The sequence below is a fragment of the Hylobates moloch genome, unplaced genomic scaffold (genome assembly GCF_009828535.3).
Source record: "Hylobates moloch isolate HMO894 unplaced genomic scaffold, HMol_V3 SCAFFOLD_16, whole genome shotgun sequence".
Lineage (NCBI taxonomy): Eukaryota > Metazoa > Chordata > Mammalia > Primates > Hylobatidae > Hylobates > Hylobates moloch.
The window spans coordinates 52,264,152-52,291,023 of record NW_026652291.1 but is presented as its reverse complement, the minus strand read 5'-3'; the positions used below and the strand labels follow the sequence as shown (position 1 = coordinate 52,291,023).

Below are 26,872 nucleotides of genomic sequence, written 5' to 3'. Positions count from 1 at the left end.
CGTTGCTTCTAAGTAAACACCTTTCTCGTTTCAGCCTGGCCCCAAATTCTTCCTACCCTGATGCTGTTGCTGATATGGCCAGTGTTTTTCCTGGGCTGGCATAGCCTTGGTCAGCTACAGCTGAGGAGTACTTGCCAATTTACTTCAGGCATCACCCAGTCCATATTGCTTATTTAGGATACAAGTTTGGTCCACAGGTGTTTGAGTTTGCAACCCTTGAACAGGCTTTTTAGCCTCATACCTGCATGCCTGCAGGCTCTCTGCCCGCTTGTATTTTCCTGAGTTCCCTGGACTATATCTTATATTTGTGAAAGTTGTTTTGTGGCCTTGTTTTTGGCACTCTGAGCTAGGTGCTGCCACCACAGCTGCTGTTATTGGTGCTCTCTTGGGTACGGATCTTTACCAATGACCCTGGCCACTGTCCATTTGCTCGGTGCTGTAATGGTTCTAAGTTTCTTGAAAGTATAGGGACACATTCTTTCTTTCTTCAGTACCATGATCTGTTAGAGGGATCTCCAAGTAAAATTGCTGGGCCTTGCGTAGTTTAATGAGAACTCTACAGTTTCACATGCCTAGGGGTACCTGGACTCCTCCATGAGGCTGGGTTAGGCCAGGATCAAGCAACAGTAGCCATTTCTGCACCTTGAAACCAGTGCTCCCTTCTGTGTATTAACCCTGTGGAGGAGGGTTCTTTAGGATTCTTTAGGATGATTTTTTTTCAGAGGTCCTGAAATGGGACACTTTACAATTTGAATCTGTTGGATCTCCCTGCTCCACTTCAGAGTTCCCACAAGTTTATGTATTTCTGAACCCCACTTGTTGTTTTCAACTTTCTCCCCAGGAAGCCTCTCAGCTTCCTCGAAAACTGGAGAATGCAATAGATATGGTGAAGGAGGGGGGTTGTCTAGCCTTACCTCCATAGTCCTGAAATGTATTTACATTTTAATCTCAACCCCAGACAGAATGCCTTTATGAAGTATAGCACCTGGCTCCCTCAAACATACTGTAATGATGTATCTGATTTGCATTGGTGCCCCCTAAGTGCCTGGCACAGGACTTTGTGCATAATTGGTGTTCGGTTATGTTTTAATTGAATGATTAAATATTTGATGGGATAAAGATGTTTAAAGACAAAGAAAAAAGTTGTTTACAGCAAAGTTGAGGTTGGACTGCACAAATTTTCAGTCTGCACCTTTACTTTCAGAACTATTCATTTTCCAATTGGAAATGCTTGAGGGGCTTTAAGGCATCTGGATAACAATGTTTTCTGGACTGTAAAGATGGAGACCGGCACCCAAAGATGTCACAACAAGTGCATATCACCTGATATGAAATAAAAATGAGGCTTAAAAACAGTTTGTTATCATAATCCTATTTTAAAAAGTAATTGCATAGAGAAAAGACTGAAGGACATATGGCATGACTATTAATAACATTCCTGTAAGCAATAATACTATGGTTAACTTTTATCTTTTCTTTTTGATTTCTCTTTCTTTCTCTCTTTCTTCTTTCTTCTTTCTTTCCTTTCTTTCTCCCTTCCTTCCCTCCCTCCCTCCCTCCCTCCCTCCCTTCCTTCCTTCCTTCCTTCCTTCCTTCCTTCCTTCCTTCCTTCCTTCCTTCTTTCCTTCTGATGGAGTCTCGCTCTGTTGCCCAGGCTACAGTGCAGTGGTGTGATCTTGGCTCATACCAATCTCCGCCTCCCGGGTTCACAACTCTCTCCCCTCAGCCTCCCAAGTATCTAGGACTACAGGCGCCTGTCACCACGCCTGGCTAATTTTTTGTATTTTTAGTAGAGATAGGGTTTCACTGTGTTAGCCAGGATGGTCTTGATCTCCTGACCTTGTGATCCGCCCGCCTCGGCCTCCCAAAGTTCTAGAATTACAGGCATGAGCCACCGTGCCCGGCCGATTTCTACTTTCTTAAAGCTATGACAATGAACATATTTTTGTAACACAATATTAAATATAATGTCTTACAATTTTATTTTATTATACTTGTATGTGATTTTAATTAAAGGAAGCAAACAGAATGCATGATATGGAGCCCTCTGAGTTACTCCTGGTAACAGATTGACTTGAAAACAAATGCATGCCTAAATGAATTATATTCCTAAGAAATTCTAATGGAAAAGTATATGAGCCATCTCAGGTATTCCACCAGGAGGAGAATATCCGGAGGTAATAACACTTGTCAAAGGAATAGAGTGTTGGCATCCTTTTTTTTTTTTTTTTTTTTATTTGTTTGAGACAGAGTCTTGCTCTGTCGCCAGGCTGGGATGCAGTGGTACAATCTCGGCTCACTGCAACCTCTGCCTCCTGGGTTCAAGCAATTCTCCTGCCTCAGCCTCCTAAGTAGCTGGGATTACAGGTGCCCGCCTCCACACCTGGCTAATTTTTTGTATTTTTAGTAGAGATGCGTTTCCCCATGTTGACCAGGCTGGTCTCAAACTCCTGACCTCAGGTGATCCATCTGCCTCGGCCTCCCAAAGTGCTGAGATTACAGGTGTGAACCACTGCGCCTGGCCTGGCATCCTTTATATAACAGAGAATGGGTAGCTTTTCATTACCCCGTATGTACACAGGGGTAAGAAAAAACAAAACAGAGAAATGTTCACATGGAATCTCAAAGGACCTTTGTGCCAAGGAAAAGTTATTTTTATTAGGGGAATCCTATGAAATACTTTTTCTCATTGTGATCTCCATCACTGTTGTCATCATTTGTGATAATAGCAGTATATCATGGCGAGGAAGGCCTTGACCTTGGCATTCCACAGGCAAGTTTGAATCCTGGCTCTGTTACTCACCCTGTGACTCTCAACCAATCATTTAACTTTCTTATTGTCAGCTTCTTAATTTTTAAACTGGTAGATAATAATGCCAACTTGATATGGTTCTTGAGAGGATCGAGGTAACATCAGTAAAGAACATAATGCTTTTGGCATGTGATAAGCATTCGATGCAGACAAGTGCGTATTGCTATTAAGGATAACGATAGGAATTGTTGGTATCATTTATTGGTATCTATTATATCAAGGGAATTATTTTTATTTCCCTTATGTCTTTCTTTCACTTATTCCTTAAATCAACTTTGGATATGAATGAGAAAACTTGAGCCCCACAGAGTTTAAGTTAACCTGCCTAAGGTAAAGAAAGTGGTAAAAAAAAAGCTACAGCTGAGATTTGGACCTATATTAATGTGATTCAGATTTTTACTCAGGTGGCTTAATATTCCACAGAATTAAGGTTTGATGATGTGCTATTTATATAGTGATTTATTTTTGGTAATTACTGATAAACTTTGACTAGCTTTTCAGCACAACTTTATGGTAGAAAAAAATATTTATCTGACCACCAGAGGGCGCTTGACCAAAGTTCTGTAATTACACTCACCGCTCAGAACCTCTCACATCGTTACATTCTACAGCGAAATAATTTGCCAGGCTTCGTGTAGGTAAAACAGCAAAAGGCAGCAGTCCATACAATGAAGTAAATGTGTTTATTTTTGAAATAGAGTTGTCTTAGGTAGTCAGACTATGGGAATCCGGGAATACGGGAATCCCCTTTTGGACTATTTTCAGACATCCGTCCTTTGGCACACAATTTATTTAATGAATGTAATCCATTTTGATTTGTATTAAAATAGCATCTGATTTAATAATTTGATGGTAACTTTCAGCTTAATTAGATTTTCATTAGTTAATTATTTGAAGGTATTTAGTTAAATACTTGAAATTTGAGGTTTATGGTAGAAGTGGCAAGTAGCCATTCATTCTGGCTACACAGTAAGCAAGGGCATCTACTTCATTGCCCCTAAAGGAACTGACCTATGTTTTGTAAAGACAGTTTGATTAAATAAAGGCAATTATGTCATCATTTAACATGCGCTTTACCAATTGAGCACGTGTAGGGAGTATTATTTTCGCTCTGTCAGTCTTGGGAATTTCTGTAGTTTATAAGTGTACAAAATCTGTTCTTCTAGGCACTTAACCTGTAGCACTTTGTGTCAATTGTAATTACAAGGACATGTACAGCCATTCCTGTATTTGAAACCTGCTCAGAATATCTGCAGTTTAAATTTGCCAATGGAGAAATCATCTTACAATTTTAAGAGTAAATATGAAATGAGAAGGATAAATTCTTATTTATTAAGGATCCGATTATTCAGTTTTTAGATCACATGAATTATCTTGCTCCTCATTCACTCGGCAATTATGAATTGGCACACGGTTTAATAAATACACACTGAATGGATAAATAATTAAGTGAATGACTACTTCTCATATGCAAGGCACAGGTCTAGGTGCTGTGGGTAGTGTAAAACAAAGCTTATATGGTTTCTGATCTCTAAGAAGTTTATGACATGGCTGGAAGATCAGGTGCATGTAAAAACAAGTGAAATAACACAAGAGTTAAGTAACAGTAAAAGGCATCACAAGAAAGGTATAGTTAAATTCCAACTGAATGCTACAAAGAATGAGCGCCATGAATTTGAAGAACAAACTATGGTCAGGGTGGGCCTTATGGAGGAGGTGAGAGATAAGCTGGGCTTAAAATGTGAGAAAATTGGTGGAAGCAGAGGGCACTTTCAAATGGTGAAGGAAGTAGAATGAAAAAAATGGAGCGAACCAAAGCAAGGAAGATGGGAATGTACAGCATATTAGTACATGTGGAGTGTGAGAAAGTATACAGGCCCAGGCTTTTCAAACTAGTGCACTCACCTCCCTGGTGGAAGAGTTGTCCCCACAGTATAAATGGGGAGCACTCCCTCCAATGCCAGTTTCCACTGGAAAATATGAAGAAGGAATATTAAACAATTTAACTGGCAGATAAATTAAATGTTTAATATTAAAACAAATGTGGATGTATTATAACAGAGAGTTGATGAGATGGAAGCCCAGAAAGTTTGTGACGTGTTCAAGGTTGTGTAACTTGTTGAGAGGACAAGTCTAGCTGGAAGGGAGCATTGGGCAGGTTGTTCTCAGTCTTGAATATCGTGGTCAAGTGTGTACTTTGCTTTTGCTCTACTATTATGTCCTTTTATATCACTTGACTGCTCATTAACCTCCCTGCCAAAAGGTGGTCAGGAAAAATAATAAAAGGAATTTGAGCAAACTCATCACTTTTTTCCTTCTTGTTGATAGTGCTTATATGAGGATTAAGAAAAAATGATATCAAAGCTTTCAAATGAAGTTTGAAAATCGTTTGTTAATTGAAATCATTTGAGTGTTTCCTGAACCCTATTGTTAACAGAGATAATATAGTTGGACATAAATAAAATGTACTGTGATGGCTAACAGGGGGACTATATGTTTTTCAGATCTGGGACACATTTGATTTTTGAGAAGAAATAGATTATTCATTTGGCAGGAAGTACTGGTTGAGTACTGCCAGTACAAATACTTTTTTGGGCCCCATCTTTAATGATGACCTGGCTGAAAAGAAAGCCTTGAACCTCAGGTGGGTGGGCTGGATTTCTTTTGTAGTCATAGCGCAAAGCTCTGAAGACATTTCCAGAATATCTCATCAGCAGAATGATTTTAAGGACTGAACTAAAATCTAGAGAAAATGATTGAGAAATGTTGAGTAATTAGTCTCCAAAAGATAAGGATGAGCTTTGGCCTTAGGATATTAAATGACTTGGTACGAGGAGCAGTGGCTCATGCCTATAATCCCAGCACTTTGGGAGACTGAGATGGTCAGATCACCTGAGATCAGGAGTTCAAGACAAGCCTGGCCAACATGGCGAAACCCCGTCTCTACTAAAAATACAAAAATTAGCTGGGTATGGTGGTGCATGCTACTCGGGAGGCTGAGGCAGGAGAATTGCTTGAACTTGGGAGTTGGAGGTTGTAGTGAGCGGAGATTGCGTCATTGCATTCCAGCCTGAGCAACAGAGCGATACTCCGACTCAAAGAAAAAAAAAAAGACATGGGACATGTGGTATCCTTTGAAGTACTTATGGCACAACTTGCCTCTTAGAAGTTATTGAAGATATGGAAGGAGAGCAAAGTGATGTGTATTGTAGAAAACAGATGCCACTGATTTGAATGAAGGTTCATGGTGAGAGCTTGGCACATAAAGCAGACCCATGGACCTAGTCTACCCTATGCTGACCTGCATCCCCCATGTGCACAAACTGTGGAGGAGAATGCCCCCACACATTTTGGCTCTGTTTCCCCTTGGTGGGAATTTGAGCCTCCTTATCCTCACAAATGGTTCTGAAAGCCCTCAAAAGAGTGTATCACCAGTGTATTATTTTCCAATTTCTGCTGTAACAAATTACCACAGTCTTAGTGGCTTAAAACCACACACTTACCTTATATAGTTCTGGGGGCTGTAAGTCTAAAATGGGTCGGCATAGCCATGCTGCCTTGGGAAGCTCCATGGGAGAACCCATTTCCTTGCCTTTTCCAGCTTATGAAGACTTCCCACATTTCTTAGCTTGAGGCCTCTTTCTATATCTTTGAAGCCAGCAGTGCAGCATCTTTGAGTCTCTCTCTAACCACTGCTTCTGTAGTTGTATCTTCTTCTCTGATTCTGACTCTCCTTCCTCCCTTTTCCAAGGACCCTGTGACTGATTGTCTTGGGCCCACCAAATAATCCAGGATAATGTCCTCATCTCAACGTCCTTAATCACATCTGCAACGTCCCTTTTGCCCTGTAAGGTAATACACTCACAGCTTCTGGGGTTTAGGATATGGGCATCTTTGGGGGGTCTTTATTCCACCTACTGCAGCCAGTTCTCTGAGAACTAGTTGGTTTGGTCACAGCAGGAGGTCTGTGATTTTCTTCTTCTGATACTGGGTCATTAAATGCTGGCCTCATTTGCAGCTGGGGCCTCTTCCTCATCAATGGCAGATACAGCAGCAGTGTCACAGATGCCTCCCAAAGGCACCGTCTCTCTGTGGATGCTGCCAGTCTCCAAGATTGAGGATGGTGACGTCAGCCCTAAGGCTGCCCAAGGCCACTGCTGTTTTTATTGTTGCCACCACCATCAATACAGCCACAACCGTGAGGGGGGGCCAATAATGTCAATGGGTTTCAGCATTTTCTCCATCATCACCCTCGGGACTTGGATGTGAGTATCCCGGATAAGCTGAGCAATGGTCACCCTGCTTTGTTAATGACCACACCTCCCCTTGAACCCTGGCCCATTGGTTTTGAACCAGCTTCTCTCTTTCCCTTTGGGGTCAGTCTGTCCCAGGAGGCTCCTCTGTTCCTCCTTACACCACAGCTCTCTTTCCAGGCTCAGATATTTTGGAATTTCAGTGTAAACACAGCTGGGACTCAGGCTGCCACGTAACACATGCTTCTCTTAGGCTACCTTCCCAAGTGTTTACATTCCATGCTGGGAGAACTTGGCTCCTTCAAGAAACTCAGGGAAAGAATCAGTACAGTTCCTAATTTTTCACACTTTCTACCTAGTCTAGGATTGAGCATCTGGATCCAATTGGAGGCCGTTTGTCCTAATTTAGTACTTCCTATTAATTTGTAAGAGATTACTATTGAAATACATAATTTAGCAACTTCAGATTTTACAAGCTATGGCAAGTGCCATACCAAATAGGATTTGACTGGATTTATTGCTGTTGAAAAGGAAATCTTTGATTTTTCTCCTCCTAGCTACTATTGATTGATTTCATACCAGAGTGTATAAAATTGGACCTATAGAAAACATTTTCTTCCCTCCCTTGATCTGGTTGGAATAAACAGTGAAAGAATTTTCATGAATATGTATGTAGTTTTAATGAGTTTTGTTTCTCATGATGAAATGCATTAATATTTTATATGTTGTCCTCCCGGGAAGTGGAGGAATCTGAGATCCTAGACTAGCTGCAGTTTGTCCAACGGGAATCAATATTCATAATGCTCAGGACAGTGGAACCTAATTCCCAGAACCTCTGGTTGTGGAAGCTGACCTGGGCAGAGGAGGCAGGCTGAGGAGGCATTGTTGCAGTAGGGAATATCCTGGTACGTACCCAGCTTCTTCACCTAGGTGGCGAGGACACAGGTTTCTGAAGACTCAGGAATGCGTGCAAGTCTTTAAGGAGCAGGAAAGGGGAGGGAGATGAGGGGTGGACATGGCGGGAGGCTCCTGAGAGATATAAAAACAGGGCTCCAGTAGTTGGACTGTCGTCCTTCCACAGGCCTTTTCATTGATGTCCAAGAGTCATCTTTTGGTACCACTTCCTGGGGACATTTCCTCCCTTGAAAAGAGATTGATAATTGAGAATAACCCTAGCCATACTGGAATATAATTCCTGATATCCTGAAAGTGTATTTTCACATTCAGATATACAGCTATACCCAGGTGTACCTATTCCCGTTAATTTTGGGCATGGCGCGGTAGCTGAGGCGCGTGGATTGAAACAAAGACCGCTTCTGCCATCTGCTGGACACTCTGAGGAACTCAAAGGATTTTTCCACAGGAAGAGGGGGAGTTTGATGAATTTCGTTTCAAATTTACTTCAGCACTTGAGAATTTAGCCAAGTATTAAACAGATTAATTTTTGCCTTTGTGAAGGCTTGCATGCCTTTGATCATTCAGTCGTTTTAATGAACTCAACGTGGTTGTTTCCGATTTGGCCTTGAAAGCCTTGGCATGCCGCCGTGCTCTGAGTGGGAGCCTTGCTGCCTCCAGCTTGGGTTCCTCAGTTTTGGCAGGGCTTTCCTTCCCACTGATGGAAGATTTACAGAGGAAAAAAAATCATTATGTCTGAAATTCTGCCAGGATACATCAGCGTATTTCCAGGCTGCCATCTACCGTGTAACTCTCTGAAGATTTAATATAAAAATAAAAAAAATTGCAACGCACCTGTTCCTAAGGAAAACTACCTTGTCGTAGGATCGCATGCTTTCATTAAATTAGAGAATTTTAAATTGTATTTATGAGGATGTACAACTTGGGTTTCTTCCCTTAGGCTTCCTGGTCTCTGTGTTAAGTACAACCTGCCTCCAAGGTCACCCTCCCACCCTCCATAATTAGCCCAGAGATTTAACAGGGGCTTCTGGCACCAGCTTTACCGAGCAAGCTTAGCATAGCACTATCTGTGGTCAGATCCTGAGTGATTCAGCAGCTCTACTATCCTTAGAGTCTTGTCTCATCCCACACAAAGCCCTTTTCAGACCCAGTTTGACATTCTGATATTGTACCATGGCCCCGCAGGGTCAGGGAGTATAATGTGGTGATTCAATAGCTGTCTTGGAGCAGAAAAAGGGCATTCAGTGGTGGGTTAAAGGGCAGGCTGGCGACAAGGAGGGAGCAAGGCAACATTCAACAGATTCTGCAGCTTTGCTTGGCTAAGAGCGAAACATCTCACCTCGAAAAATGGCTTCAGAGGCACAAAAATTATTTTCTTTGTTACTTAGCTTTTTAGCATCAGGACCCCAGACCTGAGTTGGTAGGGTATGGCTAGATAGGAGAGGTTCCTCTCTGTGGGGTCCCTCCCTTGGCGTACTGTTTTGTGGTAAATGGACTGAAACAGAATCCGTTGAAGTCAACTGAAGTCACTGAGAAGGTCTGCTTAAGTTGTTGAACATTACAATTTTGGTGATATGCTTGGAAGCTAAAATCTATGATGGGCTTCTCCAAATTTTATCCTCTTGTTTTCTTTGACTGGTTTCTGTACCTGGTCCAGTTTTAAAAGCTATTTGTGACCATGCTGGATGTCAGAATAAGAGAGCACTCAAGAGAAGTGAGATATTGGGTTTGATCTATGGGATATTTCATACCTAGAGTAGCCTTCTGTTTCAGAGCTATTTTAAAGCTGGTTCCCCACTTTGTTGAGAGCAGTTGAGAGCAAACTGATGGATGGGGATGTGGGAAATAAGTTCTCCTGGACATGATTTGCAGTCTATACATATTTACCTTTTAGAGAAAAAGGAAATGACAGCCACAATTTGTCCTTTGCGGATTAACATGCCATTTCTCACTGTTTTGATAAGCAATAACAACAGTAAATCCCACCTCTCGCCATATTTCTCAGACCTGGGAAACTTGTGTTAAGTCAAAATTTCTTCCAAGTTGACTGTCCTACTCCGAGGGCAACTTGAAGGGGTGACAATGCCTAGATGATCTGAGTTTTACTAATACTGAAATTGTGGTTATTTGCTTTGGGCAGACTGAAAGGAAATTTATCCTTGCAACATTTCTGAGGATCTTGTTTGCTGAGCAACTTAGTATTATCAAGGAAGGTGGGATTGTATTGTAGAGAACTGCTTTGCTAGATAGCAGGACATTTAGGATCTGGTTTCATTCTGGCACTCACCAACTGTGTGATCCTGGCTTTTATCTTTTTAGCCTAAGTTTTCTTTTTTTTTTTTTCTTTTTTTTTTTTTTTTGACAGAGACAGACAGACATTTATTTCTTTCTCGGAGATCATCGGGAATGAATTAGTGTAAGTCAATAACCGTATAGTAGGGGAGGGAGAGGGATGGAGGAGAGGGAGAAAAGGATTAATATTTTAAGTAAACATAAGTGAAGAAAAAACAAGGAAGGGGCTGTATTGAGGGCAGCCGCATACATCCAACCTTGCCTCTAATAGACACCTGAAGAGGAAGGTTGAACCACCCTAACGGATTCAGATTCAGTAGTCTGGGGGGTCTCTGGAGTGACCCTGGAAGATGCCCCAAAAAGCCTAGAAGCAGACCACAAGGACAGAAGACGCCTGTTCCCCGTGCCCAGCAGGGGAGTAGGCCAGGCCTCAATGCGCCGGGCGCCAGGTCTCAGGGGGCGAGGCACGGGCGGAGCCTTTTCCCTAAATTGGCGCGCACGAGCGGTGCTGGGATTCGGATTGGAAGCTTTTGAACCCGGAAGCAGTTGGCGGCTCTCGGAAGCGGCCGCGGATCGGAGAATTCGGCTGGCGCTGCACCTGTAGAGTGGTGGGCGGTGGCTGGAAGTGCAGGCCCGGCGCGGGGCCGCAGATACTGCCAGAAAGGCTGTGCGTAGCCTAAGTTTTCTTATCTGGATAAGAATCATTATGGTTGGCATAATGATTTCTGTAGTCCTTTTAAGTTTTAGAATACTATAATCTACCTTTGCAAGAAGAAGAGTCATTTTTGAGGTATATAGATAACATTCTAATTAATCTTGTATCTTCATTTAAATAGACTTTGAAATATTATGTGAGCAGTTAAAATGTAGCCCCTATTCATCTATATATCTGTCTCTCATCTACCTCTTTTTTCATTCTTTTCATTAATCTACCTACCTATATATATAATATTGGGTTATCAAGTAGGCAGATTAAGGCTGTACTCAAGCAGTGGTACCAAAAATATTTTGGAAATAATTTGATATATGAAAGAACTTATCAAAATGGTCATTCTGAGAAAAATTACCTTTATTAATTTCTTTATACTGATTTTATGGGTTAACATTGTATATATGGGAAGTAGGAGTCTTGTAACCTTTTAGTTTTTAGGGCTTCTTAGGTATTTATTTATTTATTTATTTAATTTCAATAGTATTTTGGGGAACAGGTGGTGTTTGGTTGCATGGAAAAGTTCTTCAGTGGTGATTTTGAGATTTTGGTACACCTGAGCAGTGTACACTGCATCCTATTTGCAGTCTTTTATCCCTTACCCCCTTACCACCCTTCCCCCTGGGTCCCCAAAGTCCATTATTTTATTCTTAGGTGTTTGGGCCCTCATAGCTTAGCTTCCACTTATAAATGAAAACATGTGACTTTTGGTTTTCCATTTCCAAGTTACTTCATTTAGAATAATGGTCTCCAGCTCCATCCAGGTTGCTACAAATGCCATTATTTCATTCCTTTTTATGGCTTAGTAATATTCCATGGTGTGTGTGTGTGTGTGTGTGTGTGTGTGTGTGTGTATACTATATATATATATCACATATTCTTTATCCACTTGTTGGTTGCTTTCATGTTTTTGCAATTGAGAATTGTGCTGCTATAAATGTGTGCATGCAAGTGTTTTTTTTCATATAATAACTTATTTTCCTCTGGCTAGATACCCAGTAGTGGGACTGCTGGATCACATTGTAGTTCTGCTTTTAGTTCTTTAAGGAATCCCCATACTATTTTCCATAGTGGTTGTACTAGTTTACATTCCCACCAGAAGTATAAAAGTGTTGCGTTTTCACCACATCCATGCCAACATCTGTTAACATTGTTTTGGTCAATCTTTACCACTTGGAATGGCTGTATTTGCCCAATGCCTATACCCCTATTGTATCTAGGAAGTAATTATCATGCTCTTGATTTTACAGGCTCATAGGTGGAAGGGACTTGCCTTGTCTCAGATGACACTTTGGATTGTGGACTTTTGAGTTAATGCTGAAATGAGTTAAGACTTTGGGGGACTGTTGGGAAGCCATGATTGGTCTTGAAATGTGAGGACATGAGATTTGGGAGGGGCCAGGGGTTAAATGATATGGTTTGGCTGTGTTGCCACCCAAATCTCATCTTGAATTCCCATGTGTTGTGGGAGGGACCTGGTGGGAAGTAATTGAATCATGGGGGTAGGTCTTTCACATGGGAAAGAGGTTTCCCTGCACAAGCTCTCTTTCCCTGCTGCCATCCATGTAAGACATGACTTGCTCCTCCTTGCCTTCCACCATGATTGTGAGGCCTACCCAGCCATGTGGAACTGTAGTCCGTTAAACCTGTTTATTTTGTAAATTGCTCAGTCTCAGGTATGTCTCTATCAGCAGCATGGAAACAGACCAATACTTCACCCTAATACCAAAACCAGGAAAAGACATAACAAAAAAAGGAAAACTACAGACTAATATCCCTGATGAAAACAAATGCAAAAATCCTCCACAAGATACTAGCTAACCAAATTCAACAGCATATCAAAAAGATAATACACCATGATCAAGTGGGTTTCATACCAGGGATGGTTTAACATACACAAGTCAATAAATGTGATACATCACATAAACAGAATTAAAAACAAAAATTATATGATCATGTCAACAGATGCAGTAAAAGCATTTTGCAAAATCCAGTGTCCCTTTGTGATTAAAATCAGCAAAATTGGCATATAAGAAACATACCTTAAGGTAATAAAAGCCATCTAGGACAGACACACGGCCAACATTATACTGAACGGGGAAAAGTTGGAAGTATTCTTCTTGAGAACTGGAATAAGACAAGGATGCCCACTTTCACCACTGCTATTCAACATTGTACTGGAAGTCCTAGCCAGAGCCATTAGACAGGAGAAACAAATAAAGGACATCCAAATAGGTAAAGAGGAAGTGAAACTGTCACTGTTCATTGATGACATAATTATATACCTAGAAAACCCCAAAGACTCACACAAAAAGCTCCTAGGTCTGATATATGAATTCAGTAAAGTTTCAGGATACAGAGTCAATGTACACAAATCAGTAGCACTGCTATACACCAACAATGACCAAGCTGAGAATCAAGTCAAGAACTCAACCCCCTTTACAACAGCTGTGAAGAAAAATACTTAGGAATATACCTAACCAAAGAGGCAAAAGATGTCTACAAGGAAACCTACAAAACACTGCTGAAAGAAATCATAGATGACACAAACAAATGGAAACACATTCTCTCATGGATGGGTAGAATCAATATTGTGAAAATGGCCATACTGCCAAAAGCAATCTACAGATTCAATGCAATTTACATCAAAATGCCATCATCATTCTTCACAGAACTAGGAAAAACAATCCTAAAATTCATATGGAACCAAAAAAAAAAAAGAGCCCACATGGCCAAAGCAAGACTAAGCAAAAAGAACAAATATGGAGGCATCACATTAGCCAAATTCAAACTAAACTACAAGGATATAGTTACCAAAACATCATGGTACTGGTATAAAAGTAGGTATGTAGACCAATGGAACAGAATAGAAAACCCAGAAATAAAGCCAAATATTTATAGCCAACTGATCTTCAACAAAACAAACAAAAACATAAATTGGGGAAAGTACCCTGTATTCAACAAATGATGCTGGGATCATTGACAAGCCACGTGTAGAAGAATGAAACTAGATCTTCTCCTCTCACCTTATACAAAAATCAACTCAAGATGATCAAAGAGTTAAATCTAAGACCTGATACCATAAAAATTCTAGAAGATAACATCAGAAAAACTCTTCTAGACATTGGCTTAGGCAAAGAGTTCATGACCAAGAACCCAAAAGCAAACACAACAAAAACAAAGATAAATAGATGGGACCTAATTAAACTAAAAGTCTTCTGCATAGCAAAAGCAATGATCAGCACAGTAAACAGAGAACCCACAGAGCAGGAGAAAATACTTGCAAACTGTACATCTGACAAAGGACTAATATCCAGAGTCTACAAGGAACTCAAACAAATCAGCAAGAAAAAAACAAATAATCCCATCAAAAAGTGAGCAAAGGGCATGAGTAGACAATTCTCAAAAGAAGATATGCAAATGACCAACAAGCATATGGAAAAATGCTCAACATCACTAATGATCAGAGAAATGCAAATCAAAACCACAATGAGATGCCACCTTACTCCTGCAATAATGGCCATAATTTTAAAAATAAAAAAATAACAGTACACGAAACCATCTTTTCCTCTTAGGCTTCTGGTCATGTGATCGAAGGGGCTGCCGTGAAGATCTCTGACATGCCCTGGAGATGTTTTCCCCACTGTCTTGGGGATTAACATTTGGCTCCTTATTACTTATGCAAATTTCTGCAGGCAGCTTGAATTTCTCATCAGAAAATGGAATTTTCTTTTTTATTACATTGTCATGCTACACATTTTCTGAACTTTTATGCTGTTTCCCTTTTAAAACTGAATGCCTTTAACAGCACCTAAGTCACCTCTTGAATGCTTTGCTGCTTAGAAATTTCTTCTGCCAGATACCCTAAATCATCTCTCTCAAGTTCAAAGTTCCACAAATCCCTAGGGCAGGGGCAAAATGCCACCAGTGTCTCTGCTAAAACATAACAAGAGTCACTTTTGCTTCAGTTCCCAACAAGTTCCTCATCTCCATCTGAGACCACCTCAACCTGGATTTCATTGTCCATATCACTATCAACATTTTGGGTAAAGCCATTCAATAAGTCTCTAGGAAGTTTCAAACTTTCCCACATTTTCCTGTCTCCTTCTGAGCCCTCCAAACTGTTCCAACCCCTGCCTGTTACACAGTCCCAAAGTCACTTCCACATTTTCGGGTATCTTTTCAGCAGAGCCCTACTCTACTGGTACCAATTTACTGTATTAGTCCGTTTTCAAGCTGCTGATAAAGACATACCTGAGACTGGGCAATTTACAAAAAAAACAGGTCTAATGGACTTACAGTTCCACATGGCTGGGGAGGCCCTCCAATCATGGAGGAAGGCAAGGAGAAGCAAGTCATGTCTTACATAAATGGCAGCAGGCAAAGAGAATAAGCTTGTTTAGGGAACCGCCCACCCCCACTTATAAAACCATCAAGTCTCGTGAGACTTATTCACTATCATGAGAACAGCATGGGAAAGACCTGTCCCCATGATTCAGTTACCTCCCACCAGGTCCCTCCCACAACACATGGGAATTCAAGATGAGATTTGGGTGGGGACACAGACAAACCATATCAGGTGATATTGGCTTCATAGAATGATTTAGGGAGTATTCCCTCTTTGTCTGTCTTTTGGAATAGTTTCCAAAGATTGGTACCAATTCTTCTTTGATTGTCTGATAGAATTCAGCTATGAATCTATCTGGCCCTGGACTTTTTTTGTTGTTGTTGGCAATTTTTAAATCAGTGTTTCAATCTTGCTGTTGTTATTGGTCTGTTCAGAATTTCTATTTCTTCCTCAATTAATCTAGGACGGTTGTATATTTCCAGGAATTTATCCATATCCTCTAGGTGTTCTAGTTTGTGTGCATAAAAATGTTCATTGGAGTCTCAAATGATCTTTTGTATTTCTGTGGTATTGATTATAATATCTCCTGTTTGTTTTTGGATCTTCTCCCTTTTTTTGGTTAATGTTGCTAATGATCTTCAATTTTGTTTATCTTTTCAAAGAACCAGCTTTTTGTTCCAGTTATCTTGTGTATTTTTTTTTGTTTCAATTTCATTTAGTTCTGCCGTGGTCTTGGTTATTGCTTTTCTTCTGCTGGGTTTGGGCTTGGTTTGTTCTTATTTCTCAGCTCCTTGAGATGTGACCTTAGATTGTCTATTTTTGCTGTTTCAGACTTTTTGATGTAGGCATTTAATGCTATGAACTTTCTCTTAGCACCACCTTTGCTGTAGCCCAGAGGTTTTGATAGGTTATGTCACTATTACTGTTCAGTTCAAAGAATGTTTAAATTTCCATCTTGATTTCACTGTTGACCCAAGGATCATTCTGGAGCAGATTTTTAAATTTCTTTCTTTCTTCCTTTTTTTTTTTTTTTTGAGGCAGAGTTTCGCTCTTGTTGCCCAGGCTGGAATGCAATGGCGTGATCTCGGCTCACTGCAACCTCTGCCTCCCAGGTTCAAGTGATTCTCCTACCTCAGCCTCCTGACTAGCTGGGATTACAGGCATGCACCAACACACCTGGCTAATTTTGTATTTTTAGTAGTGACAGGGTTTCTCTATGTTGGCCAGGCTGGTCTTGAACTCCTGACTGTAGGTGATCCACCCACCTCAGCCTCCCAAAGCACTGGGATTACAGGCGTGAGCCACTGTGCCTGGCGTATTATTTAATTTCTATGTATTTGTATAGTTTTGAGGATTCCTTTTGGAGTTAATTTCCAGTTTTAGTCTACTCTGGTCTGAGAGGGTACTTGATATAATTTCAACTTTCTTAAATTTATTGAGTCTTGTTTTGTGGCCTAACGTGTGGTCTATCTTGAAGAATGTATCATGTGCTGGATGAAAAGAATGTTTATTCTGCAGTTGTTGGGTATAATGTTCTTTAAATATCTGTTAAGTGAATTTGTTTTAGGGTATAGTTTAAGCCCATTGTTTCTTCGTTGACTTTCTGTCTTGATGCCCTGTCTAGTGCTGTCAGTGAAGTATTGAAGTCTCTACTATTACTATATTGCTGTCTATCTCATTTCTTAGGTATGGTAATAATTGTTTTATAAATTTGAGACTCCAGCATTAGGCGCATATATATTTAGGATTGTGATATTTTCCTATTGGGCTGATTATTTTATCATTATGTAATTACCTCTTTGTCTTTTTTAAGTGTTGTTGCTTTAAAGTCTGTTTTGTCTAATTTAAGAATAGGGACTCCTGCTCGCTTTTGGTTTGTGTTTGCATTGAATATCTTTTTCCACCGCTTTACCTTAAGTTTATGTGAGTCCTTATGTGTCAAGTGAGTCTCTGGAAGACAGTAGATACTCAGTCAGTAGATTTATATCCATTCTGCCATTCTGCATCTTTTAAGTGGAGCATTTAGGCCATTTACATTCAACATTAGTATTGACATGTGAGGTACTGTTTTACTCACCATGCTAGTTGTTACCCGAATACCTTTTGTGTTTTTTTTTTTCGTTGTGCTGTTGTTTTATAGACCCTGTGAGATTTATGCTTTAAGGAGGTTTTATTTTGGTGTACTTAGAGGTTTTGTTTCAATATTTAGAATTCCTTGTGGCATTTCTTGTAGTGTTGCTTGGTAGTGGCGAATTCTCTCTGCATTTTTTTTTTTTATCTGAAAAAGACTGTATCTTTCCATCATTTATGAAGCTTAGTTTTGCTGGATACGAAATTATTGACTGGCAATTACTTTTTTTGAGGAGGCTAAAGATAGAACCCCAATACCTTCTGGCTTTCAGGGTTCTGCTGAGAAATTTGTTGTTATTCTGATACGTTTTCATTTATAGGTTATCTGATGCTTTTGCCTCACAGCTGTTAAGATTCTTTCCTTCGTCTTGACTTTAGATAACCCGATGACTATGTGCCTAGGTGATGATCTTTTTGTGATGAATTTCCCAAGTTTTCTTTGAGCTTCCTATATTTGGATGTCTAGATCTCTAGTGAGGCCAGGGAATTTTTCCTTGATTATTCCTTCAAATAAGTTTTCCAGACTTAGATTTCTCTTCTTCCTCAGGAACACCAGTTATTCTTAGGTTTAGCCATTTAACACAATCCCAAATTTTATAGAGGCTTTGTTCATTTCTTAATATTCTTTTTTCTTTATCTTTGTCTGATTGGATGAATTCAAAAGCCTTGTCTTTGAGTTCTGAAGTTCTTTCTTCTACTTGTTCTAGTCTATGATTGACACTTTTCAGTGCACTTTTGTATTTTTCTGAGTATGTCTTTCATTTCCAGAATTTGTGATTATTTTTTCTCTATGATATCTATTTTTCTGGAGAATTTTTCATCCATATCTTTTATTTTTTTTTAAATTTCTTTAAGCAGGTTTTCACCTTTCTCTGGTATCTTCTTGAACAGCTTGATAATCAACCATCAGAATTCTTTATCTGGCAATTCAGAGATGTCTTCTTTGGTTTGGATCCATTGCTGGGGAGGTAATGTGGTCTTTGGGGGGTGTTGTAGAACCTTGTTTTGTCATATTACCAGAATTACTTTTCTGATGCCTTTTCATTTGGGTAGACTATGTCAGAGGGAAGGTCTGGGACTCAAGGGCTGCTGTTCAGATTTTTTTGTTCCAAGGGGTGATCCCTTGATGTAGTGGTATCCTACTTCCCCTAGGGATGGGGCTTCCTGAGAGCCAGACTGCAGTGATTGCTGTTGCTCTTCTGGGTCTAGTCATCCAGTGGGACTACTAGGCTGCAGGCTGGTGCTGGGCGATGTCTGCAGAGTCCTATGATGTGATCCATCTTCAGGTCTCCCAGCCATAGATACCAGGACCTGCTCTGGTGGAGGTGGCTGTAATGTCGTGAGTTGGTTGGCCTTCAGCCAGGAGGTGGCGCTTTCAAGAGAGCACTAGCTGCAATAGTAGAAGGGAGACATAAGCTCACCCTAAGTTGGCCAGGATTAGTATTTGGGTTATGAGCAGGGCCATAAAGTTCCCAAGAGTTTATGTTTTTTGTGATCAGCTACCAGGGCGGATAGAGAAATACCATCAGGTGGGGGTAGGGTTAGGTGAGTCTGAGCTCAGACTCTTCTTGGATAGGGCTTACCGTGGCCACTGTGGGGGTTGGGGATTGGTTCTCCGGGGCCAATGGGGTTATGTTCCAGAGGGGATCATGGCTGTCTCTTTTGCCAGGGATGTGGGGGAAAGCCAGTAGCAACAGGCCTCCTCCAACTCCCATGCAGTCAGTGAGGCCAGTCTGGCTCCTGCAGTGCCCAAGTAACAGTTTATCTCCAGGCAGCCTGCATTCTGGGCTCAGACCTTGCCCCAGGTACAAAATTCTCCGCTGACAAAGCAAGCACAGCTTTTAGGCCTTGCTCCTCCTCGTCAGCCCACATTGTTGGCCACAGCTCTATTGTTCCTCTCTGCAGCAATTCCCATTTGCTCCTTGGATTCTGCTCAAGAGAGTTCGTGCCCAGTTGAAATTATTACAAAGTTCAGTTGGAAGCTTCTTTCACCCTGTGACCCCTCCCAAATTCCACTGGCTGCCTTCCCTGAGGGCCCTGTGAGATAGAGCCAGGGATGGCTTCCCTGGGCTTGAGCTGGAGACTGGAGTGCCTATAAGACTCTTCCTACTGCTGCTTCTACTTTTATATTTCACACTAAATCCATTTCAGCTCCAGGTAAGGTTAAATCCTTCTCCCATAATCTGGATTTTCAGGTTCCCCAGTGGGGGTGTATGTTAAGAGGCAGGTTTTTCCCTTCTCACACTTTGGAAACTCACAGTTTTTCATCTGTCTTGTGGAATTTGCAGTGGTGTGCTGCTTCTTTCAAAGGATGTGTGAATTCTTTCAGTTTTCCTGGTAAGTTCCTGTGGTGGCTTTTGGAGCAAAAGTCCATGGTGTGAGTCTCTTCATGCTGTCCTGTCCATCCAAATGGGAGCTACATGTTAGCCCTTTCTCCTATCCTCTATCTTCTTGAAAATCCCCCTCTTGTATAGGTCTTAAATTGGAAATTGCACCTCTGTCTCAAGCTTTTTATCTCTAGATCTCTTGACACATACACTGTCACACACACAAGTATTTGACACATCCGCCAGGTATTTATTGGCACTTTATGTACATTCAGTCCTCAGATTGTCTCTGGGAGATGATATGAAGGATTTGAAGATTGTGGTTGCCTCCCTCGTATCCATTCTGCCCCTCTCCTGTTGCAGTTTGTTCTAATTCCCAGATCCCATTTCTCTTGCCAACGGGTGAACAAAGATGGCCCAATTAAAGGAAGGTCCAGGATTTTTGTTAGATGGTTAAGGAAGACACTCTTCTTTATTGAATATGAATGAGGAAATATGAAAGTCCAGAAGCTTCTGGCAGCCATCTTTTCCATCACAGTACAGCCAGCCTTGGGGTGTGTGGATGTTCCCAAGAGCAGAGCAGACAATGGAAAGAGGCTGGGTATTTAGTGAGATTGTTGAGCCACTGAAGATTTCCCTACTATTGGGCTTTTCAGTTTTATAAGACATTAAATTCCCTTATTCATTTGGGTCTTGCGTTCTATTACCAAAGGCATATTAACTGAAACATGTAAACATTTTCTGCATTTTACTGGTGAAACCAAATCTCAGAAACACTGGGAATGGCTAGATACACTGATCCTTTAGAAAACGTCCAAGGCACAGTTAGGGCCAAACTGGGATTGGAACCCAGGATGTCTGACTCTAACGTCCATGCACGTAACAGCTACGTTATTTTTTCTCTTCAAGAAAACTACTGGAGGGTGGTTCCAAGATGGCCAAATAGGAACAGCTCCAGTCTACAACTCCCAGCATGAGCGACGCAGAAGACAAATGATTTCTGCATTCCCAACTGAGGTACTGGGTTCATCTTACTGGGGATTGTCGGACAGTGGGTGCAGGACAGTGGGTGCAGCACACTGAGTGTGAGCTGAAGCAGGGCGAGGCATCATCTCACCTGGGAAGCACGAGGGGTCAGGGAATTCCCTTTCCTAGACAAGGAAAGGGGTGACAGACGGCACCTGGAAAATCAGGTCACTCCCACCCTAATACTGCGCTTTTCCGACGGTCTTAGCAAACGGCACACCAGGAGATTATATCCCGTGCCTGGCTCGAAGGGTCCTACGCCCACGGACCCTCACTCATTGCTAGCACAGCAGTCTGAGATCAAACTGCAAGGTGGCAGCAAGGCTCCGGGAGGGGCGCCCACCGTTGCCGAGGTGTGAGTAGGTAAACAAAGCAGCCAGGAAGCTTGAATTGGGTGGAACCCACCGCAGCTCAAGGAGGCCTGCCTGCCTCTGTAGACTCCACCTCTGGGGACAGGGCATAGCCAAACAAAAGGCAGCAGAAACCTCTGCAGACTTAAATGTCCCTATCTGACAGCTTGAAAGACAGTAGTGGTTCTCCCAGCACGCAGCTTGAGATCTGAGAACGGACAGACTGCCTCCTCAAGTGGATCCCTGACCCCCGAGTAGCCTAACTGGGAGGCCCCCCCAGTAGGGGCAGACTGACACCTCACACAGCCGAGTACTCCTCTGAGACAAAACTTCCAGAGGAACGATCAGGCAGCAAAATTTGCTGTTCACCAATATTTGCTGTTCTGCACCCTCCACTGCTGAAACCCAGGCAAACGGGGTCTGGAGTGGACCTCTGGCAAACTCCAACAGACCTGCAGCTGAGGGTCCTGACTGTTAGAAGGAAAACTAACAAACAGAAAGGACATCGGCACCAAAACCCCATCTGTACGTCACTGTCATCAAAGACCAAAGGTAGATATAACCACAAAGATGGGGAAAAAACAGAGCAGAAAAACTGAAAATTCTAAAAATCAGAGCGCCTCTCCTTCTTCAAAGGAATGCAGCTCCTCACCAGCAACAGAACAAAGCTAGATGGAGGATGACTTTGACGAGTTGAGAGAAGAAGGCTTCAGATGATCAAACTTCTCTGAGCTAAAGGAGGAAGTTCGAACCCATGACAAAGAAGTTAAAAACCTTGAAAAAAGATTAGACAAATGGCTAACTAGAATAACTAATGCAGAGAAGTCCTTAAAGGACCTGATGGAGCTGAAAAGCATGGCACGAGAACTATGTGACAAATGCGCAAGCCTCAGTAGCCGATTTGATCAACTGGAAGAAAGGGTATCAGTGATGGAAGATCAAATGAATGAAATGAAGTGAGAAGAGAAGTTTAGAGAAAAAAGAATAAAAAGAAACGAACAAAGCCTCCGAGAAATATGGAACTATGTGAAAAGACCGTATCTACGTCTGATTGGTGTGCCTGAAAGTGACAGGGAGAATGGAACCAAGTTGGAAAACACTCTGCGGGATATTGTCCAGGAGAACTTCCCCAATCTAGCAAGGCAGGCCAATATTCAAATTCAGGAAATACAGAGAACGCCACAAAGATACTCCTGGAGAAGAGCAACTCCAAGACACATAATTGTCAGATTCACCAAAGTTGAAATGAAGGAAAAAATGTTAAGGGCAGCCAGAGAGAAAGGTCGGGTTACCCACAAAGGGAAGCCCATCAAACTAACAGCTGATCTCTCAGCAGAAACTCTACAAGCGAGAAGAGAGTGGGGGCCAATATTCAACATTCTTAAAGGAAAGAATTTTCAACCCAGAATTTCATATCCAGCCAAACTAAGCTTCATAAGTGAAGGAGAAATCAAATACTTTACAGACAAGCAAATGCTGAGAGATTTTGTCACCACCACGCCTGCCCTACAAGAGCTCCCGAAGGAAGCACTAAACATGGAAAGGAACAACTGGTACCAGCCACTGCAAAAGCATGTCAAATTGTAAAGACCGTCAAGGCTAGGAAGAAACTGCATCAACTAACGAGCAAAATAACCAGCTAACATCATAATGACAGGATCAAATTCACACATAACAATATTAACCTTAAATGTAAATGGACTAAATGCTCCAATTAAAAGACACAGACTGGCAAATTGGATAAAGAGTCAAGACCCACTAGTGTGCTGTATTCAGGAAACCCATCTCACGTGCAGAGACACACATAGGCTCAAAATAAAGGGATGGAGGAAGATCTACCAAGCAAATGGAAAACAAAAAGAGGCAGGGATTGCAATCCTAGTCTCTGATAAAACAGACTTTAAACCAACAAAGATCAAAAGAGACAAAGAAGGCCATTACATAATGGTAAAGGGATCAATTCAACAAGAAGAGCTAACTATCCTAAATATATATGCACCCAATACAGGAGCACCCAGATTCATAAAGCAAGTCCTTAGAGACCTACAAAGAGACTTAGACTCCCACACAATAATAATGGGAGATTTTAACACCCCACTGTCAATATTAGACAGATCCATGAGACAGAAAGTTAACAAGGATATCCAGGAATTGAACTCAGCTCTGCACCAAGCAGACCTAATAGACATCTACAGAACTCTCCACCCTAAATCAACAGAATATACATTCTTCTCAGCACCACACCGCACTTATTCCAAAATTGACCACATAGTTGGAAGTAAAGCTCTCCTCAGCAAATGGAAAAGAACAGAAATTATAACAAACTGTCTCTCAGACCGCAGTGCAATCAAATTAGAACTCAGGATTCAGAAACTCACTCAAAACCGCTCAACTACATGGAAACTGAACAACCTGCTCCTGAATGACTACTGGGTACATAACGAAATGAAGGCAGAAATAAAGATGTTCTTTGAAACCAACAAGAACAAAGACACAACATACCAGAATCTCTGGGACACATTCAAAGCAGTGTGTAGAGGGAAATTTATAGCACTAAATGCCCACAAGAGAAAGCAGGAAAGATCTAAAATTGACACCCTAACATCACAATTAAAAGAACTAGAGAAGCAAGAGCAAACACATTCAAACGCTAGCAGAAGGCAAGAAATAACTATGATCAGAGCAGAACTGAAGGAGATAGAGACACAAAAAGCCCTTCAAAAAATTAATGAATCCAGGAGCTGGTTTTTTGAAAAAATCAACGAAATTGATAGACTGCTAGCAAGACTAATAAAGAAGAAAAGAGAGAAGAATCAAATAGATGCAATAAAAAATGATAAAGCAGATATCACCACCAATCTCACAGAAATAAAAACTACCATCAGAGAATACTATAAACAACTCTCCGCAAATGAACTAGAAAATCTAGAAGAAATGGATAAATTCCTCAACACATACACCCTCCCAAGACTAAACCAGGAAGAAGTTGAATCTCTGAATAGACCAATAACAGGCTCTGAAATTGAGGCAATAATTAATAGCTTATGAACCAAAAAAAGTCCAGGACCAGACAGATTCACAGCTGAATTCTACCAGAGGTACAAGGAGGAGGTGGTACCATTCCTTCTGAAACTATTCCAATCAATAGAAAAAGAGGGAATCCTCCCTAACTCATTTTATGAGGCCAGCATCATCTTGATACCGAAGCCTGGCAGAGACACAACAAAAAAAGGTAATTTTAGACCAATATCCCTGATGAACATCGATGCAAAAATCCTCAATAAAATACTGGCAAACCGAATCCAGCAGCACATCAAAAATCTTATCCACCATGATCAAGTGGGCTTCATCCCTGGGATGCAAGGCTGGTTCAACATATGCAAATCAATAAACGTAATCCAGCATATAAACAGAACCAACGACAAAAACCACACGATTATCTCAATAGATGCAGAAAAGGCCTTTGACAAAATTCAACAGCCCTTCATGCTAAAAACTCTCAATAAATTAGGTATTGATGGGACTTATCTCAAAATAGTAAGAGCTATCTATGACAAACCCACAGCCAATATCATACTGAATGGGCAAAAACTGGAAGCATTCCCTTTGAAAACTGGCAAAGACAGGGAGGCCCTCTCTCGCCACTCCTATTCAACATAGTGTTGGAAGTTCTGGCCAGGGCAATCAGGCAGGAGAAGGAAATAAAGGGTATTCAATTAGGAAAAGAGGAAGTCAAATTGTCTCTGTTTGCAGATGACATGATTGTATATCTAGAAAACCCCATCTTCTCAGCCCAAAATCTCCTTAAGCTGACAAGCAACTTCAGCAAAGTCTCAGGATACAAAATCAATGTGCAAAAATCACAAGCATTCTTACACACCAATAGCAGACAGAGAGCTAAATCATGAGTGAACTCCCATTCACAATTGCTACAAAGATAATAAAATACCTAGGAATCCAACTTACAAGGTACGTGAAGGACGTCTTCAAGGAGAACTACAAACCACTGCTCAACGAAATAAAAGAGGATACAAACAAATGGAAGAACAGTCCATGCTCATGGGTAGAAAGAATCAATATTGTGAAAATGGCCATACTGCCCAAGGTAATTTATAGATTCAATGCCATCCCCATCAAGCTACCAATGACTTTCTTCACAGAATTGGAAAAAACTAAAATTCATATGGAAACAAAAAAGAGCTCACATAGCCAAGACAATCCTAAGCCAAAAGAACAAAGCTGTAGGCATCACGCTACCTGACTTCAAACTATACTACAAGGCTACAGTAACCAAAACAGCATAGTACTGGCACCAAAACAGAGATATAGACCAATGGAACAGAACAGAGCCCTCAGAAATAATGCCACATATCTACAACTATCTGATCTTTGACAAACGTGACAAAAACAAGAAATGGGGAAAGGATTCCCTATTTAATAAATGGTGCTGGGAAAACTGGCTAGCCACATGTGGAAAGCTGAAACTGGATCCCTTCCTTACACCTTATACAAAAATTAATTCAAGATGGATTAAAGACTTAAATGTTAGACCTAAAACCATAAAAACCCTAGAAGAAAACCTAGGCAATACCGTTCAGGACATAGGCATGGGCAAGGACTTCATGTCTAAAACACCAAAAGCAATGGCAACAAAAGTCAAAATTGACAAATGGGATCTAATTAAACTAAAGAGCTTCTGCACAGCAAAAGAAACTACCATCAGAGTGAACAGGCAACCTACAGAATGGGAGAAAATTTTTGCAACCTACTCATCTGACAAAGGGCTAATATCCAGAATCTACAATGAACTCAAACAAATTTACAAGAAAAAAACCAAACAACCCCATCAACAAGTGGGCAAAGGATATGAACAGATACTTCTCAAAAGAAGACATCTATGCAGCCAACAGACACATGAAAAAATGCTCGTCATCACTGGTCATCAGAGAAATGCAAATCAAAACCACAATGAGATACCATCTCACACCAGTTAGAATGGCGATCACTAAAAAGTCAGGAAACAACAGGTGCTGGAGAGGATGTGGAGAAATAGGAACACTTTTACACTGTTGGTGGGACTGTAAACTAGTTCAACCATTGTGGAAGTCAATGTGGCGATTCCTCAGGGATCTAGAACTAGAAATACCATTTGACCCAGCCATCCCATTACTGGGTATATACCCAAAGGATTATAAATCATGCTGCTATAAAGACACATGCACACGTATGTTTATAGCGGCACTATTCACAATAGCAAAGACTTGGAACCAACCCAAATGTCCAACAATGATAGACTGGATTAAGAAAATGTGGCACATACACACCGTGGAATACTATGCAGCCATAAAAAATGATGAGTTCATGTCCTTTGTAGGGACATGGATGAAGCTGGAAACCATCATTCTCAGGAAACGATTACAAGGACAAAAAACCAAACACTGCATGTTCTGACTCACAGGTGGGAATTGAACAATGAGAACACATGGACACAGGAAGGGGAACATCACACACTGGGGCCTGTTGTGGGTTGTGGGAAGGGGTGAGGGATAGCATTAGGAGATATATCTAATGTAAATGACGAGTTAATGGGTGCAGCACACCAACATGGCACATGTATACACATGTAACAAACCTGCACGTTGTGCACATGTACCCTAAAACTTAAAGTATATATGTATGTGTGTGTGTGTGTGTGTGTGTGTGTGTGTAT

At 41.1% G+C, this 26,872-nt stretch overlaps 1 protein-coding gene across 2 annotated transcripts in view; it reads left to right on the top strand.

The window, feature by feature from the left end:
* The window catches only part of LOC116485032 (uncharacterized), a 221,939-nt gene that overhangs the window by 22,109 nt on the left and 172,958 nt on the right, over positions 1–26,872 (top strand). For both annotated transcript variants that reach the window (XM_058429239.1, XM_058429238.1), the window contains exon 2: positions 20,696–20,803. In XM_058429239.1, coding sequence (XP_058285222.1) covers positions 20,696–20,803 — 108 coding nt within the window. The remainder of the gene's footprint in view (positions 1–20,695; positions 20,804–26,872) is intronic.